This window comes from Elephas maximus, chromosome 23 (assembly GCF_024166365.1).
Source record: "Elephas maximus indicus isolate mEleMax1 chromosome 23, mEleMax1 primary haplotype, whole genome shotgun sequence".
NCBI lineage: Eukaryota > Metazoa > Chordata > Mammalia > Proboscidea > Elephantidae > Elephas > Elephas maximus.
The window spans coordinates 63,629,351-63,646,717 of record NC_064841.1 but is presented as its reverse complement, the minus strand read 5'-3'; the positions used below and the strand labels follow the sequence as shown (position 1 = coordinate 63,646,717).

The 17,367-nt window shown below is 42.5% G+C and overlaps 1 protein-coding gene across 6 annotated transcripts in view; it reads right to left on the bottom strand.

Annotated features, from left to right (window-relative positions):
* Window positions 1–17,367, bottom strand: part of TEX26 (testis expressed 26) — a 63,353-nt gene that overhangs the window by 36,250 nt on the left and 9,736 nt on the right. For 4 of the 6 annotated variants that reach the window (XM_049867701.1, XM_049867705.1, XM_049867702.1 and 1 more), the window contains one exon: window positions 11,646–11,730. In XM_049867701.1, the coding sequence (XP_049723658.1) occupies window positions 11,646–11,730 (85 nt within the window). Of the gene's footprint in view, window positions 1–11,645; window positions 11,731–14,908; window positions 15,150–15,281; window positions 15,396–17,367 lie in introns of those variants that run through there. The other 2 variants (XM_049867706.1, XM_049867704.1) reach the window with 2 other exon arrangements.

Sequence of the window (17,367 nt, the reverse complement as noted above, 5' to 3'; positions counted from 1 at the left end):
TTCCAGGAAAATATCTTCATCTGGAAGATTCCTTGATTCTTTGTTTTGGGAGCTTGTTGAAGTTATTATGGTCTGCTTCTTTATGTGATTTGATATTGAATATTGTCTCCAAGCCATCTATAAGTTATTATATTAATTTATTTTATGTTTGCTTACTGTATCCTAGCTTCTTGCTTTGTTTTGTTTTGATATACCCAAATAGGCTGCTCAAGTGAGCTAGCTTGATTATTGTCACCTTTGAAGCTTTAATGTCCTGTCACCAGATAGCTAGAGCTGTGACCAGGTATATAAGCCTAGAAGTCCATTCACTTTTCTTGCATGGATTCAGCTCAGGTGTCCAGGTAGTCAGTCACCAAGTGTGTGGTGCAGGCTCTCACCTTTGGTCTTAGAGGATCAGGGGTGATTGGTGTAGGCACAGGTATCTGGTTGCAGCAGGGGGTCACACTCTGAGCAAGGCATGGGGCTGACAACTGTCCCCCAAGTGTCTATGAGGAAAGTACGTCCCTGTTCTCTAGAGTGCACAGGTGGATGGGCTCTGCAGCTGGACCATGGGTGCACAGTGCTTTTGGCTGTAAGGACTGGGAGGCACCACTTATCCTTGGACCCCTCTCGTGGGTGGCTAGGTGGCCTGGGTGGAGCCACCAGTCCTCAGATCCCTGATGTGGGTAAGTGAGAACCCTGCTTAACAGGCAGAGCAGTGTCAAGCATCAAAAACCCTCCTCTCCACCACACAACTGGAACAGTTGAAGTCAGACCTCAGGCACATACACTGTTGCACTGTGCCAACAAGGGCCTAAGGTGCTGAAATGGGCCCATGCAGGTCTCTTCAGGGATGAAGGGTATGCAGAATCTGTGGGCCACTTGTGCCCAGAGTTCCCAGTTAAGGGGAGAAGGCAGATTATTTTTTCCCATTTGTTAATTTGTTCCTTCTCCAAGGCTGGGAGAATAGCTCAGGGCACGCAGCAGGACCTATCTCAGGCCCAAGGAAATCAACCACTACCGAAGCTGTCTCGGAGGCTGGGGGAGAGGGAGGAGGGATCAGATTAATTGGAGAGAGTTCTTTCGAAAGCGGGACTTTTTGATCTGCGCTGTAGATTAGATGTAAGGACTTATTTTTCACCAAGAGTGCTGTTCTTTGCTGATTCTGGAGGCATGAGTTGACTCTGTCCTGCTCGCTCTCTCTTGCTATGGAAAGCGCGTATCAGATGTTACTGCCAGACCTGCGTGGTAGCACCAGGAGATTGGGCCTGCACTGCTTGCTCTCTTGCTGAGGAAACCACCTCCTGAATGCTACCACCAGCCCTGCCATGATTGTGCCGAGTCAGGTATGGCAACTCCTTGCTGCTTCTGGACCGTCTCTCCCTCCCCCTGCTGCTCAGTCTGATTTCTTAACTTTGCCTTTGATGTTCAGGGCTCCTAGCTTGTCATATATTTAATCAATTCACATGTGTTTTTTTTGAGTCTTTGTTGTAAGAGGGACCACCAGAAGGGTCTGACTACTCCACCATCGTGGCCTGGCCTCCCACTCATTGTGTTCTTCAAAGACTATTTGGCTTAAGACTTGATTCCAGAAGTAATTTAATTCCCAGCTTCCTAAAGAGACACAATTCTGTATCCTAAGATGACTCTTTAAAAAATTATGGGAGGTATAAAATGGAACTAAAGAATAGCAATCTAAAATTTATTAATATTTTAGGATCCAAGTACTCTCCTGTACAAACTATACCTTAATGCAACCAAATAGTTGGGGAAAAATGTTTTTTTCTCTATTGACGTGTTCCTCCCTTGTGTCTGTTGGTATGTTGTGTTCTGGGGGCTTGCATGTTGCTGTGATGCCATGCTACCAGTATTCAAATAGCAGCAGGATCACCCATGGTAGACAGGTTCCAGCTCAGCTTCCAGACTAAGACAGACTAGGAAGAAGGACCTGTCAGTCTACTTCTGGAAAAAAACTAGCCAGTGAAGCCTTATTAATAGCAGTGGAACATTGTCCGATATAGTGCCAAAAGATGAACCTTCCAGGTTGAAAGGCACTAAAAAGACAGCTGGGGAAAGGCTGCCTTCTCAAAAACCTTAATGACGTGGATGGAGTCAAGCTTTTGGGACTTTCATTTGCTGATGTGGCGCAACTCAAAATGAGAATAAACAGCTGCAAACATCCCTTAATAATTGAAATGTACAAAGTATGAATTTATGAATCTAGGAAAATTGGAAATTGTCAAAAAAGAAATGAAACACATAAACATTGATATCCTAGGCATTAGTGAGCTGAAATGGACTGGTATCAGCCATTTTGAATCAGACAATCATATGTCTACTATACCAGGAATGAGAACTGGAAGAGGAATGGTGTCTCATTCATCATTAAAAAGAACATTTCAAGATCTATCCTGAAGTACAATGCTGTCAGTGATAGGATAATATCCATATGCCTACAAGGAAGACCAGTTAATACGACTATTATTCAATTTTTCACGCCAACCACTAAGGCCAAAGATGAAGAAATTGAAGATTTTTACCAACTTTGCAGCCTGAAATTGATCAAACATGCAATCAGGGTGCATTAATAATTACTGGTGATTGGAATGTGAAAGTTGGAAACAAAGAAGGATTGGTAGTTGGAAACTATGGCCTTGGTGATAGAAATAACGCTGGAGATTGCATGATAGAATTTTGCAAGACCAACAACTTTTTCATTGCAAATACCTTTTTTCACCAAAATAAACAGCGACTATAAAAAAAAAAAATACAGTAGATCTCACCAGATGGAATACACGGGAATCAAATTGACTATATCTGTGGAAAGAGACGATGGAAAAGATCAATATCATGAGTCAGAACAAGGCCAGGGCCGGACTGCAGAACAGACTATCAATTGCTTATATGCAAGTTGAAGTTGAATTTGAAGAAAATTAGAACAAGTTGACTAGAGCCAAAGTACAACCTTGAGTATATCCCATGTGAGTTTACAGACCATCTCAAGAATAGATTTGATGCATTGAACACTAACGACCAAAGACCAGATGAGTAGTGGAATGACGTCAAGGGCATCATATGTGAAGAAAACAAAAGGTCATTAAAAAGACCTTTTAAGTAGAAAATGATACTGATGAGGAGTGAGCTTCTTGGCTGAAGTAGACACATGAGACTATGTGGGCAGCTTCTGTCTGGAGGGGAGATGAGAAGGCACAGAGGGCCCGAAGCTGGCTGAATGGACACAGGGAATACAGGGTGGAGAGAAGGAGTGTGTTGTCTCATTAGAGGGAGAGCAACTAGGAGTACATAGCAAGGTGTATATAAATTTTTGTATGAGAGAGTGACTAGATTCGTAAACTTTCACTTAAAGCACAATAAAAATAATAATAAAGAAAAGATTATAGCCTAGAAAATCCCATGGGACAGTTCTACTCTGTCACATGGGGTGGCTATGAGTCAAAAAGTGACACGACAACAGTTAATAACAACAACAAACTTCAGTGTGGTAAAATATTTCAGATAAGTCTACCTACCACCTCAGTAGCGAAAGGAATAATGTAATAATAATAATAAAGATTATCAAGGAGAAAAAATAAAAACCTTTTAAAAAGACCTATTAAAAAGACTTTTCTTTCTTAAACGGAAGAAAGAAAAGACCAAAATGGATGCCAGAAGAGACTCTGAAATTTGCTCTTGAACATAGAGTGGCTAAAGCTAAAGGAAGAAATGATGAAGTAAAAGAACTGACCAGAAGATTTCAAAGAGTGGCTTGAGAAGACAAAATAAAGTATTATAATAAAATGTGCAAAGACCTGGAGACAGAAAACCAAAAGGGAAGAACACACTCTGCATTTCTCAAGCTGAAAGAATGGAAAAAAATATTCAAGCTTTGCACTGCAATAGTGAAGGATTTTTGAGGAAAATACTAATGCGGGAAGCATCAAAAGAAGTTGGAAAGAATACAGAGTCACTGTACCAAAAAGAATTGGTCAACGTTCAGTCATTTCAGGAGGTAGCATATGATCAGGAACTGATGGTACTGAAGGAAGTGGTCCAAGTTGGCACTGAAAGCATTGGCAAAAAACAAGGCTCCAGGAATTGACAGAATACCAACTGAGATGTTTCAACAATCAGATGCAGCACTAGAAATGCTCACTCATCTATGCCAAGAAATTTGGAAGACAGCTACCTGGCCAAAGGACCAGAAGAGATCCATATTTGTACCCATTCCAAAGAAAGGTGATCCAACAGAATATGGAAATTATCGAACGATATCATCAATGTCACACACAAGTAAAATTTTGCTGAAGATCATTCTAAACTAGTTATAACAGTACATCGACTGGGAACTGCCGAAAATTGAAGCCAGATTCAGAAGAGGACGTGGAACCAGGGGTATCATCACTGATGTCAGGTGAATCCTGGCAGAAAGCAGAGAATACCAGAAAGACGTTTACCTGTGTTTTATTGACTGTGCAGAGGCATTCAACTGTGTGTATAATAACAAATTATGGATAACATTGCGAAGAGTGTTAATTCCAGAATGCTTAAATGTGCTCGTGAGGAACCTGTACATGGATCAAGAGGCAGCCATTTGAACAGAACAGGGGGATACTGTGTGGTGTAAAGTCAGGAAAGGCGTGTGTTAGGGTTGTATCCTTTCACTATACCTATTCAATCTGTATGCTGAGCAAATAATCTGAGAAGCTATGTGAAGAAGAACTCGGCATCCGGATTGGAGGAAGGCTCATTAATAACCTGCTATACACAGATGACACAACCTTGCTTGCTGAAAGTGAAGAGGACTTGAAGCACTTACTGATGAAGATCAAAGACCACAGCCTTCAGTGTGGATTACACCTCAACAGAAAACAAAAATCCTCACAGGTGGACCAATGAGCAACATCATGATAAAAGGAGAAAAGATTGAAGCTGTCAAGGATTTCATTTTACTTGGATCCACCAGCAACACCATGGACGCAGCAGTCAAGACATCAAACAACCCATTACATCGGGCAAATCTGCTGCAAAAGATCTCTTTAAAGTATTAAAAATCAAAGATGTCCCTTTAAGGATTAAGGTGTGCCTGACCCAAGCCATGATGTTTTTGATTGCCTCATATGCATGTGAAAGCTGGACAATGAATAAGAATTACTGAATAAGAATTGATGACTTTGAATTATGGCATTGACAAAGAATATTGAATATACCACGGATTGCCAGAAGAACAAACGAATCTATCTTGGAAGAATACAGCCAGAATGCCCCTTAGAAGCAAGGATGGCAAGACTCCATCTCATGTACTTTGGACATGTCGCCAGGAGGGATCAAGCCCTGGGGAAAGACATCATGCTTGGTAGAGTAGAGGGTCAGTGAAAAAGAGGAAGACCCTCAATGAGATGAACTGACACAGTGGCTGCAGCAATGGGCTCAAGCCTCATTGCAAAGATGGCATGGGACCGGGCAGTGTTTTGTTGTTGTCCATAAGGTGTATAATGAGTTGGAACCAACTCGACAGCACCTAACAACAACAGAAATACTCCAGCTAATAAAAGGAAGAAATATAAGAATCAGGATATCTGTCTGCAAACCCCTAATGAAATAATAATAAGGAGCCATATTGGCTGCTAACCAAAAGGTTGTTGGTTGAAGCCCACCCGCCAGCTCCAAACGGAAAGACCTGGCAATCTGCTTCCATAAAGATCACAGCCTAGGAAACCCTATGGGGAGTTAGACTCTGTCAAATGTGGGTTACTGTGAGTCAAAATCAACTTGATGGCACCTAACAACAACAATGAAATCATGCATCCAGTCGACAATCAACATGAGACCTATAGTTCAGAAAGAGAGACCACCAGGTAATACATGCTCCTGAATGAACATACACAACACCACCTGTGAAATATTTTGGCCAAAATACCGAACCTGAATCAGATGAAGTCTTTAGTGTATCAGATGACAGGAAATATAATGAAGAGAGAAACATTTTAAATACCAGGATGGAGATAAAATCAGAAGAATCTAAAACAATGATCTGGTTTTTTTCAAGAAAGAAGTTGTCAGCGGGGAGGGAGGAAGAAAAGAGGGGGAACATGTGGATTAAATGAGACAAGAAACACAGTAACCAATTGAAAGGATTGAACCAACTTTTGTTTGTTTTCTAATTAAGAGACTTGGGGAAATTTGAACGCTGATTGGGTATTTATATCAAAGAAAAAAAATTTTTAACGTGAGATGACCATATCATTATATACATTTGTTGTTGCTGAGTGCCATCAAGTCAATTCTGACACATAGCGACCCCATGTGACAAAGTATAACTGACCCGTAGGGTTTCCTAGGTTGTAATTTTTATAGAAGCAGATTACCAAGTCTTTCTCCTGAGAAGCAGCTGGGAGGGTTTGAACCGCCAACCTTTCAGTTAGCAGCCAAGTCCTTAACCATTGCACCATCAGGCTTCCTATATATAAATCCTTATATTTTAGAGATGCATACAGAATATTGAAAATTGAAATGTGATCAGGACTGGAATTAGCTTCAAAATAATCCAGCGGGAAAGGTTTGTGTGTCCATGTGTTGTTGATTGTTATAGCCAGGGGGTAGCTGGGGATTTATTGTGTATCCTTTTGTGTATGTCTAAAATATTTCATATTAATACTTTTTTTTTTTTTAAAGAACTGGGTAGATTCAGGTTGCTATGTCGATAAGGTGCCAAACATGTGGAAATAGGAGGTATTTGGGTTTTTGGCTATTTTTTTTGTCCTTCGGATGTTTGGGGTCATGGAGGATGTGGTCGTAAATCAAACCGGAGTGACTGAAGGAACACGAAGATTTTCCAAAGGGGACACAGCCCAAATTAAAAACAAAACCAAACCCGTTGCCGTGGAGTCTATTTCAACTCACAGAGACCCCAGGCTTTACAGAAATCAAGTTTCAGGCCTCACTTTCTAAATCTACTCTTTCCTAAAGTCCACCTCCCCGAGAACAAACCTGCATATTTATGCTGCCTATTTATGCAGGTTCTTTCTCTCCCACACACTCTTTCATAATTCTCCTTTTCCCACTTTATCAAAGACTTAAGCCCATTGCTGTCACATCATTAAGAGTCACAACGACCCTACAGGGCAGAGTAGAACTGCTCCACATGGTTTCCAAGACTGTAATCTTTAAAGAAGCGTATTACCAGGCCTTTCTCCCGAGGAGCAGCTGGTGGGTTTGAACTGCCAACCCCTCGGTTAGCAGGCAAGCACTTAACCACTGTACCACCACGCCTCCTTATGAAAACGAAACAGCTCTATTTATCTCATGAAGATGCAGTTCCAAAAGATTTACTTTTTATATTTAGTGATTATTAACATTTATAAAGCATGTAATGTCTTGAGCAACTGTGTACTAAAAATAAGCATGATAACTCAATACTTGGGGTCACATAACATGTTTAAAATTTAATTTAAATTAATATACTAAAGTAGTTGCTGAGAAGTATTAATAGAGGGATCAGTAAATTACTTTCAAACATAAAATATATTACAGCCAGGTAAAATTCTGTGGAGGAAGTGGAATGAAAATAGAGTTCAAGAAGCAAAAGGGATGAAATAAATTATCTGACATTTAATGAGTTTGTTTGTGTGTTTTCAAAAAGGAACATGATGGGTACCTATTTACAGTAGCCACTGGCTGTTCTTTTTTCTTTCTTTCTCTCTCTCTTTCTTCGTTGTGCTTTAGGTGAGAGTTTACAACTCAAGTTCTCAGACAAAAATCTATACACATATTGTTTTGTGACATTAGTTGCAATCCCTACAACATGACAGCACACTCCCCCTTTCCGGACCGGGTTCCCTGTGCCCATTCAACCAGTTTCTGTCCCTCCCTACCCTCTCATCCTGCCTCCAGACAGGAGTCACCCATTTGGTCTCCTGTGTCTGATTGAACTAGAAAGCACACTCCTCATGTGTATTGTTTTTTTGCTTTATAGTTCTGTCTAATCTTTGTCTGAAGAGTGGACTTCCATCACGGTGTCAGCTCTGGGTTAACAGAGCATCTGGGAGCCATAGTTTCGGGGGTTCCTCCAGTCTGTGTCAGACCATTAAGTCCGGTCTTTTTACGTGAATTTGAGTTTCACACCACACTTCTGCGCCGTCTGGGACGCTCTGTTGTGTTCCCAGTCAGGGTGGTCACTGGTGGTAGCTGGGCACCATCTAGTTCTTCTGGTCTCAGGCTGGTGGAGTCTCTGGTTTGTGTGGTCCTTTAGTTTCTTGGGCTAATATTTTCATTGTGGCTTTGGTGTTCTTCATTGTCCTTTGCTCCAAGTGGGATGGAACCAATTGATGCATCTTAGATGGTGGTTATTACAAGCTTTTAAGACCCCAGACTCCACTCGCCAAAGTAGGATGCAGAACATTTTCTTGATAAACTTTGTCATGCCAATTGACCTAGATGTCCCTGAAACTATGGTCCCCAGGCCCCAGCCCCAGCTATTCTCTCCCTCAGAGTGTTTGGATGTGTCCCGGAAACTTCTTGGCTTTTGGTTTGGCCTGGTTGTGCTGACTTCCCTGTATTGTGTGTTGTCCTTCCCTTCACTGAAGTTGATCCTTGTCTATTATCTAGTTAACGCGTTTCCTTCACCCTCCCTTCTCTACCCTCGTAACCATCAAAGAATGCTTTTTTCTGTTTAAACTGGTGGCTATATTTAAAGATGTGTTTTAACAGCCTTATTTTCAAATGTCAATACTTGGGATGTGCTGGAAATGTTATCTTTTGTAACTATTTAAATTCAGGCTGAGAACTTGTATGTGAACTTAAAAAATAGGTGACTTTGAAGTCTAGCAACACAGGCTCCTTGAGTATCCATTTGGTTTTGGCTTTCCTCCCAAATGTTTCTTCTTCTTCAGTCAAGAGTTACCTGGTGTAATCATTACAGTCAGTTGAAAATCTCCCAGTTAGCTTCCAGAACTGTGAGACCATAAATTTTTGTACTTGGAAGAACTACAGCCAGAATCCTCCTTAGAAGTAAAGATGGGGAGACTTCGTCTCACGTATACTTGGGACGTGTTATCAGGAGGGAACAATGTCTGTAGAAGGACATCATGCTTGGTAAAGTAGATGGTCATTGAAAAAGAGGAAGACCCTCAAAGAGATGGATTGACATAGTGGCTACAACAACGGGCTCAAACATAGCAATGAATGTGAGGACGGAGCAGTGTTTTCTGTTGAACGTAGCGTTGCTACGAATTGAATGACTCAATGGCAGCCAACAATAAATATCTGGCAAGACTAGCATTGGTGATGAGTAGTGGTAACAACCCACCCATTCACCCAACCATTCAATAGTCATTACCTGCCTGTTATGAGTCAGAATTGACTCAGTGGCAACAGGTTTGGTTTGGTTTTCATATGTAGTAATAGGAGCCCTGGTGGGACAACGGTTAAGTGCTCAGCTGCCAATCGAAAGGTCAGCAGTCCAACCCACCTAGCAGGTCTGTGGGAGAAAACCCGGGCAATCTGCTCCCATAAAGATGACAGCCCAGAAAACTCTATGGTGCAATTCTACTCTGTGACACACTGGGTCGCCATGAGTTGAAAACTTACTCTAGGACCCAACAACAACAACATGTACAGTAAAAAAAAAGCCAGAGCCTATGTATGGGGGAAACCTGTCAGAGAAGGAAAACACAAATATTTTTCCAACAAAATGATTACTTCAGCCTAATAAATATTCTCTGAAAGCCGGATCCTGTGAGATGCACACAGAATCAGAAGATTGTTGGTATTGCGACCCCAATAGAAGGAAGTGCAGACGCAAAAGCCGGAAATAGTTCCAACAAGTGCAACAGTCAGAGAGGAAGGTTCACTCTTCCACTTCCGTTTGTGTTGTTGTGTGTTTGAAGGCGTGCTGTGCGTCCCTACTGTTCTGTGAGTATGTCTCTTCTTTACATTTTTGTCTTTTAGTTTTTTTTTTTGCCCGTAAATTTTTTCCAGCGAAGAACAACATCCATACGTTTCAAAGAAGGTAAGAGATACGAATGAAGTCTCTATTTTCATTAAAGTCTAGCAAAGCAGCCTTTATTTCCCCTTATTTTTAATTTTTAGGTTTCGCTTTGTGTGCTTGCAATTTTGATACACATTATTACGATTTTCAAAATCTGCTCCTTTATTTCCTTGAAATTCTTTTGTTCAAAATGTCTTGTTTTGCCCCCAAAATAGTAAAGCATTTCCTCACTGAACTCATCCGATGTGTGTACTCAAGCAAAACGATTAAGGAAGAAACCCTAAGAAAATGCTCTAAGAATTGGGGCTTCTTATCTGGCAGTGGGGACAGTATGCAAAACGGAACCGTTAGGGATCCCGCTAAGGTCATGCAGGTTCAAGACACAATAGATGGCATTTACAGTGGTGTTGGAGAAAACAGGCTCAGGGCTTGGTATTGACAAGGAAATTGCCACAGAAATGGACGGTATAAACCAGCCGGAAATTGTGGCCCCAAGCAACCTGAAGTTGAAGATGATGAAGACTTCCCATTAGAGGGCCAGAGCCTTCAAGTGAAACACAAGCGTTCGGCTCTATACAGGCTCTGAAGGACTTTGGAACAGTTAAAGGAGGCCAAGAGCTTTTTTGATAAGCCTGTGGATTTAGAAATTTGTTTCAATAACTTCATCAAAAAACCCAAACTAAACAGTAGACATTAGATTTTTTTAATAAAAAGTGAATTTTACCCATATCTTTGAATAGCATATGCACGTATCTGTACATAATTTAGACAGACATGCAAGTGATACAAAATGGTTTAGTGTCTTTTCTAGCCCTGTAAAATCGAAAAGAAACCTTTTCTGGGTGTTTAGGAGGTAGGATTCTTTTTATTTATTTATTGTAAAACATTTTGACATATTTTAATTAATTTATTTATTTTTGGCATTTATTTATTGTGCTTTAGGTGGAGGTTTACAAATCAAGTCAGTCTCTCATGCAAGAAGCCACACACACCCCGCTGTGCGCTCCCAGGCACTCTCCCCTTAACGAGACAGCACATCCCTAGGAGGTAAGATTCTTAATAGAGAGCGATAGAAAAGTGGTAAGACTGCACCTCTGTCAAAGGTGGAAAACTTGCAAGACCCGGAAAAACGAGGCAATTCCGTTGAGTTCCGGCTCTCACAGGTTTCAGTGTGTTAAGTAATAGATTCAAATCCCACATCAGGCTTAAGTAGTGCGATCCCCTTTACCCGTAGATGGCGCTATTGTAAACCATGGAACGGTAACTCTCTGAAGAACCAATGTGTCAATCTTCTTAGTTTCCCTGTAAGAGTTTTCCCTACTGTTTGAGGGGAGGAAATCTGATGCTCCCAGGAGACCTGGGCAAGCAATAGATCCTACCCCACAGCCATTTTCCTGAAGCACTTCTGCAAGCCTTCTCTGATAACACTGTTTGTTTCAGATACTAATACAGCCCAAACCAAAAACCCATTGTTTTTGATTCAATTCCGACTCATAGCGACCCTATAGAACAGAGTAAACTGCCCCATAGAGTTCCCAAGGTGCAGCTGGTAGATTTGAACTGCCAACCTTTTGGTTAGCAGCTGAGCTCCTACCCATTGCACCACCGGGGCTCCAGCTAATAGAACACAAGCAGACAAATTAAAGTGTGTCTATCAATCTGACTTGAACAAGGATCTCACCGAATTAAATCGGGCACCACTGCCGTCTTTGGTGTGAACGCCCTCCTCATTGTTGTTGCGTAGGAATCCCAGTTGGTGTCACCTGCTGCGAGTATAACAAAGCACTTTTCAGTGTGGCAAACCGGAGTACTCTGATCAAATGATGTTTTAAAAATCCAAATAATTTTGCAAGAGGAAAACCTTTCAAATAGCAATTTTACTCTCAACTTTCGAGTCTAGAGAAGTAAAGGTCAATTTGTGGCTTTTAATAGGAAACAGGGGAAGATTAATTACCTGGGTTCCTTCCCACCCTACCCCCAAATAAAAATCATTCTATTGTTTTTCCTCATGCTATTTTAAAGAATTTAAGCAAAGCATAAAACTATAAGTAAATTGGGTTTTTTTTTTTTTTTTTTTACGTTCTATCATCTTAAGATTGGAAACCCTGGTGGCGTAGTAGTTACAAGTTTGGCTGCTAACCAAAAGTTGGCAGTTTGAATCTACCAGGCGCTCCTTGGAAACTCTCTGGGGCCGTTCTACTCTGTCCTATAGGGTTCCTTTGAGTCAAAATCAACCTGACGGCAATAAATATCATATTGAGATCACCACTATTACTGGTTTAGTGATCAACTTTTCATGTATGTCAATATCAACATACACATATCATACATACTCATATCATATATACACATACACAAAATACAAAGGGGTTATATCCAGAGCGTCAAGTTTTATCCTGGACACCTTCCTGGCTCCTTCTCCCCATCACTATCACCCTCCCCGCCTTCGTCCTCCAAGGTAGCCCATGTTAACAAGTGTGCCCACTTCTTTTCATATCGTTATCCATGCTGATATATGAAGATAGATGAAGTCTTACTCTATACCATATTTTTGTTACCGAGTTGATTCTGACTCACAGCAACCCTACAGGACAGAGTAGAACTGCCCCATAGAGTTTCCAAGGCTGTAAAGCTTTAAGGAAGCAGACTGTCACATCTTTCTCCTGCAGAGCGGCTGGTGGATTTGAATCACTGACCTTTCGGTTAGAAGCAGAGTGCTTAACCACTGCGCCACCACGGCTCCTTTATTAGATACATATCATACGTACATAAATGCATAGACATATGGGGTTTTAGTTCTCATCATGATGTTTTACAAAAATGAGCTCATATCACACAAAATGTTCTTTTCCTGTCTGGGGCAGCTCTTAACTGCTCTTCTTCGTGACTGTGGGAAAGCTCTGTGGTGTCCATGTTCTTTTAAGCTGTGAGAAGGAACAAGAGAGACTGTATACAGAAGAGAAGGCTTCCAGAGCCTGAGGCCTTGAGCACTCCATCGTTCAGAGGTTGGGGAGATGAGAAGTTACCAGAAGAGGACGCTGAGAAGGAGCGGGCCACGAGGGAGAGAAACAGCAGGAAGACGGCGTGTCCTGGAAACCAACGGAAGACAGTGTTTCCAGAGGGAGGGAGGGGTCACCTATGGCAAACGCTGCTGATGGGTCCAGGAGGGCGAGGACTGAGAATTAACCATTAGGCAAAAGAAGCCCTGATAGTGCAATGGTTAAGCACTCAGCTGCTAACCAAAAGGTTGGCAGTTCAAACCCACCAGCAGCCCTGTGGAAGAAAGACCTGGCAATCTGCTCCTGTAAAGAACACGGCCTACTCTGTCACCTAGGGTTGCCATGAGTCGGATTGACTCAACAGCCACGACAATAGAATTTATCTGCCCAACGTCCCACTGACAACAAAGGTGCACCAAGTTACTTGGGAATATACATTTTAAATTCAATTCAGTCGTTCTATCGCCTCCCCATTAGAATACTGTAGCCACCTCGTTCTCTCATTCTTCACATCCAGGCAGTTACCGGTTGCTTCTTACATTTCAGTAGAACCTGGGTTGAAATGTTGCCTTTAGGTCTTGAGTACATGGTGCTGTCTAGCATCTATCACCTCCTCCTTAAATACTGTAGCCACCTCATTGCCTGTGTGTGTTCCCACTCATGCACTCTATATATAACTGTTGTGAAGTTCCTTTCTCAAGTACATCTTCAGTTTCCCAATATTCTTAAACTATATGCCATGACTGGACATATAGTTGTTGTTAGGTGCCATCCAGTCGATTCTGACTCATAGCCACCCCATGTGACAGAGTAGAACTGCCCCATATGGTTTTCTAGGCTGTAATCTTTAACGGGAGCAGATTGCCAGGTCTTTCTCCCATGGAGCTGCTGGGTGGGTTCAAACCGCCAACCTTTCGGTTGGTGGCCAAGCCCTTAACCATTGTACTACCAGGGCCCCTCTACTGGAGTATTGTGGGTCCTAAGCCTAATCGTTTCTGAGTGGTGTCTTATAAAAAGGAAAAACAGACACGGAGGGACATACACACAGGGGGAAGACACCATGTGAGGACCCGTCTGCAAGCCAAGGACACCAAGAAACACCTGGGTCTGCCAGGAGCTGAAAGACACATGAAAGGATTTTTCCCCTGCAGCCAACAGAGAGAGAGAGAGAGAAAGCCCAGCTCTGCTGACACCCTGACTTGGACTTCTGGCCTCCTGAACTATGAGAAAACAAGTTTCTTTTCTTTAAAGTCACCCATTTATGGTATTTTTGTTATGGCGGCGGTAGGAAGCTAAGACACTCAGTGACAGGAAAGATAGCAATGTATCTGACATTACCCTATGAGGCTTCTACTTTACTTGGAATCAATTTATGCTTAAAAAGTGTTTTATTCCAATACCCATCACCATGGAGTCAATTCCAACTATAGTGACACCATAGTACAGAGTAGAATTGCCCCATAGGGTTTCCAAGGCTGTAAATCTTTACGGGTGAAGACTGCCACGTCTTTCTCCCTAGGAGGAGCTGGAGGATTTGAACTGCTGACCTTTTGGTTAGCAGCCAAGCACTTCAACCACTACTCCACGGGCCTCTTTATTACAATTAAAAAAAAAAAAAAAAGCCCTTTGCTTTCTAGTTAATTCCGACTCATAGCGACCCCATAGGACGGAGTAGAACTGCCCCATAGGGTTTCCAAGGAGCAGCTGTTGGATTTGACAGCAGACCTTTTGGTTAGCAGCTGAGCCCTTAACCACTTTGCCACCAGGGCTCTGATAGTAGGACCAAATATTCTTTGTTAAAGGAAATTTCAAGTGTGGACAAGTAAATGGAAAGAAATTGTGAGGAATGCTGCTCTGAAAAGAAGCCTTCGTTTAACCTGATTTGAACCTCCAGGTTTGCCTCCTGGAAGCATCAGGATGGATCCTCTGTGCAGAGGCCACTCACCTCTTTGCCCTCCTTTTCCTGAGGCAGACATCACTAATCAAGCCCAGATCACTTTCCTGTCAGGCCCAGAGAAGCCTCAAAAACCCTTGCAAGACATGGCCCCAGGCAGCATCTCCCATCCGTCACAAGACAGTCCTCTCCGTGTGCCTGTCCGCAGTCTCTCCCCCTTCTGAGGACATACTGAGGGCTGGTGGCTGATGGCCTCCTATCACTAAAAGTCCATTTCAGAAGGCTGTAGAGACAGGAGGGGGTACGCCTAGCTGCTTCCAGGACCTGAGACCAAGCCATCCTTTTACCTAAGCACAGGTCAGGTGCTTCCTCCCTCTTCGGTAATCCTAACCCCCTTGGATGACTAAAATGATTAGATACGTACTTGATTTCCAGTATCACTTCCAGCATCAGTGACCTTGCAGTCGACTCCAGCTCATGGCGACCCCGTGTGTGTCAGAGCAGAACTGCGCTCCAGGGTTTTCAATGGCTGACTTTTCAGACGTAGATCACCAGGCCTTTCTTCCGAGGTGCCTCTTGGTGGACTTAAACGTCCAGCCTTTCGGTTAGCAGCTGAGCTCGTTAAATGTGTGCACCACCAGTGTCCCGTACGTATTGTTTCATGGTTACTACAGCTATTTTGTCAGGTCTGTATTTGTATGCTTTTTACTTCTGTTGACAACTCTTCTGAAAACAGATTTAGAATTAATCCTCGTCATTAATTTAATTAATATTTAAATTAAACTAGTATCCAGCCTAGCTTAAATATTAATTTAAAAATCTTCCATCATAATATGGAGCCCTGGTGGCACAATGGTTAAGCGTTCAGCTGCTAACTGAAAGGTAGGCCATTTGACTCCACCGTCAGCTCCGAGGGAGAAAGACCTGGCAATCTGCTCCATAAAAATAACAGCCTAGAAAACCCTATGGGGCAGTTCCACTCTGTCCCATGTGGTCACTGTGAGTCAAAATCGACTGGACGACACACAACAACAGCAATCATAGTATTCTAAGAAAAAAAATCTGTTTCCAGTGTATTCTCTGTATGCCATCGCTTTCTTTTGCCTTTATTCTTGATATATCAGGGTCCTGCCTGTAATTCGGTGTCTCTCTTACCCATTATTCTTCTGTCTTCTTGTTTGTTTCTTCCTTCGCTCATTCTCTGTTCATTCCACAAACAAGTCCTGAACCCCTGTCATTGGCAAAGTCGCATCCTAGGGTCTGGAGATATGAGGGCCCTGTTTGGGCCTTGGGAATGCACAAGCCAGTGGAGGAGATAACAAATACCCAAGGAGCACATGCTTCCGCATTTGCAGACATCTTTTTTTATGTACAAAGTGCCAAGGGCACCCTGAGGGGGGCTTCGTTTTTTCTGCTTGGATGAGAGAAGGCAGAGAGGGAGGGTCCAGGAGGGGCTCCCTAGGATAGGTGACCTCTGAGCTGAGACTGAGTTTATTAGAAGTTTGACAGGGGAACATAGGAGTTTATGAAGTAAAGCATCACACAGAGGAAGTAGCATGGGGTATGGGTATGTGGTGGGACAAATGGCCCATCGTGAGTAGAGCAGAGGGAGAAATGGCCACAGCAGGTTTATGAGGTCTTGTAGCTGGGCTACACCCTCAGGTGTTGTTCTGTTGTCATTAGGTTCCATCAGGATGGTTCTGACTCATAGTGATTTGATGTAAAACAGAACAAAGCTCTGCCGGTCCTGCACCATCCTCATAGTCGTTGCCATGTTTGAGCCCATTGTTGCAGCCACTGTGTCAGTCTATGTCGTCTAGGGTCTTCCTCTTTTTCGCTGACTCTCTACTTTACCAACCATGATGTCCTTCTTCAGGGACTCTTGTTGTTGTTGTTGTTAAGTGCTGCAGAGTTGGTTCTGACTCATAGCAACCCTTTGCACAACAGAACGAAACACTACCTGGTCCTGCGCCGTCCTTACAATCGTTGTTATGCTTGAGCTCATTGTTGCAGCTACTGTGTCAATCCGCCTCGTTAAGGGTCTTCCTCTTTTCCGCTGACCCTGTGCTTCACCATGCATCATGTCCTTCTCCAGGGACTGATCCATCCTGACAACATGTCCAAAGTATGTGAGACGCAGTCTCGCCATTCTTGCTTCTAAGGAGCATTCTGGTTGTACTTCTTCCAAGACAGATTTGTTCATTCTTTTGGCAGTCCTTTGTATACTCAATATTCTTTGCCAGTGCCACAATTCAAAGTCATCAATTCTCCTTCGGTCTTCCTTATTCACTGTCCAGCTTTCACATACATATGATAAAAAAAAAAATATGATACGAATGAAAATACTGTGGCTTTTCAGGCACACCTTAGTCTTCAAGATGACCTCTTTGCTTTTCAACACTTTAAAAAGGTCTTTTGCAGCAGATTTGCCCAATGCAATGCGTCGTTTGATTTCTTGACTGCTGCTTCCATGGATGTTGAATGTGGATCCAAGTGAAACGAGATCCTTG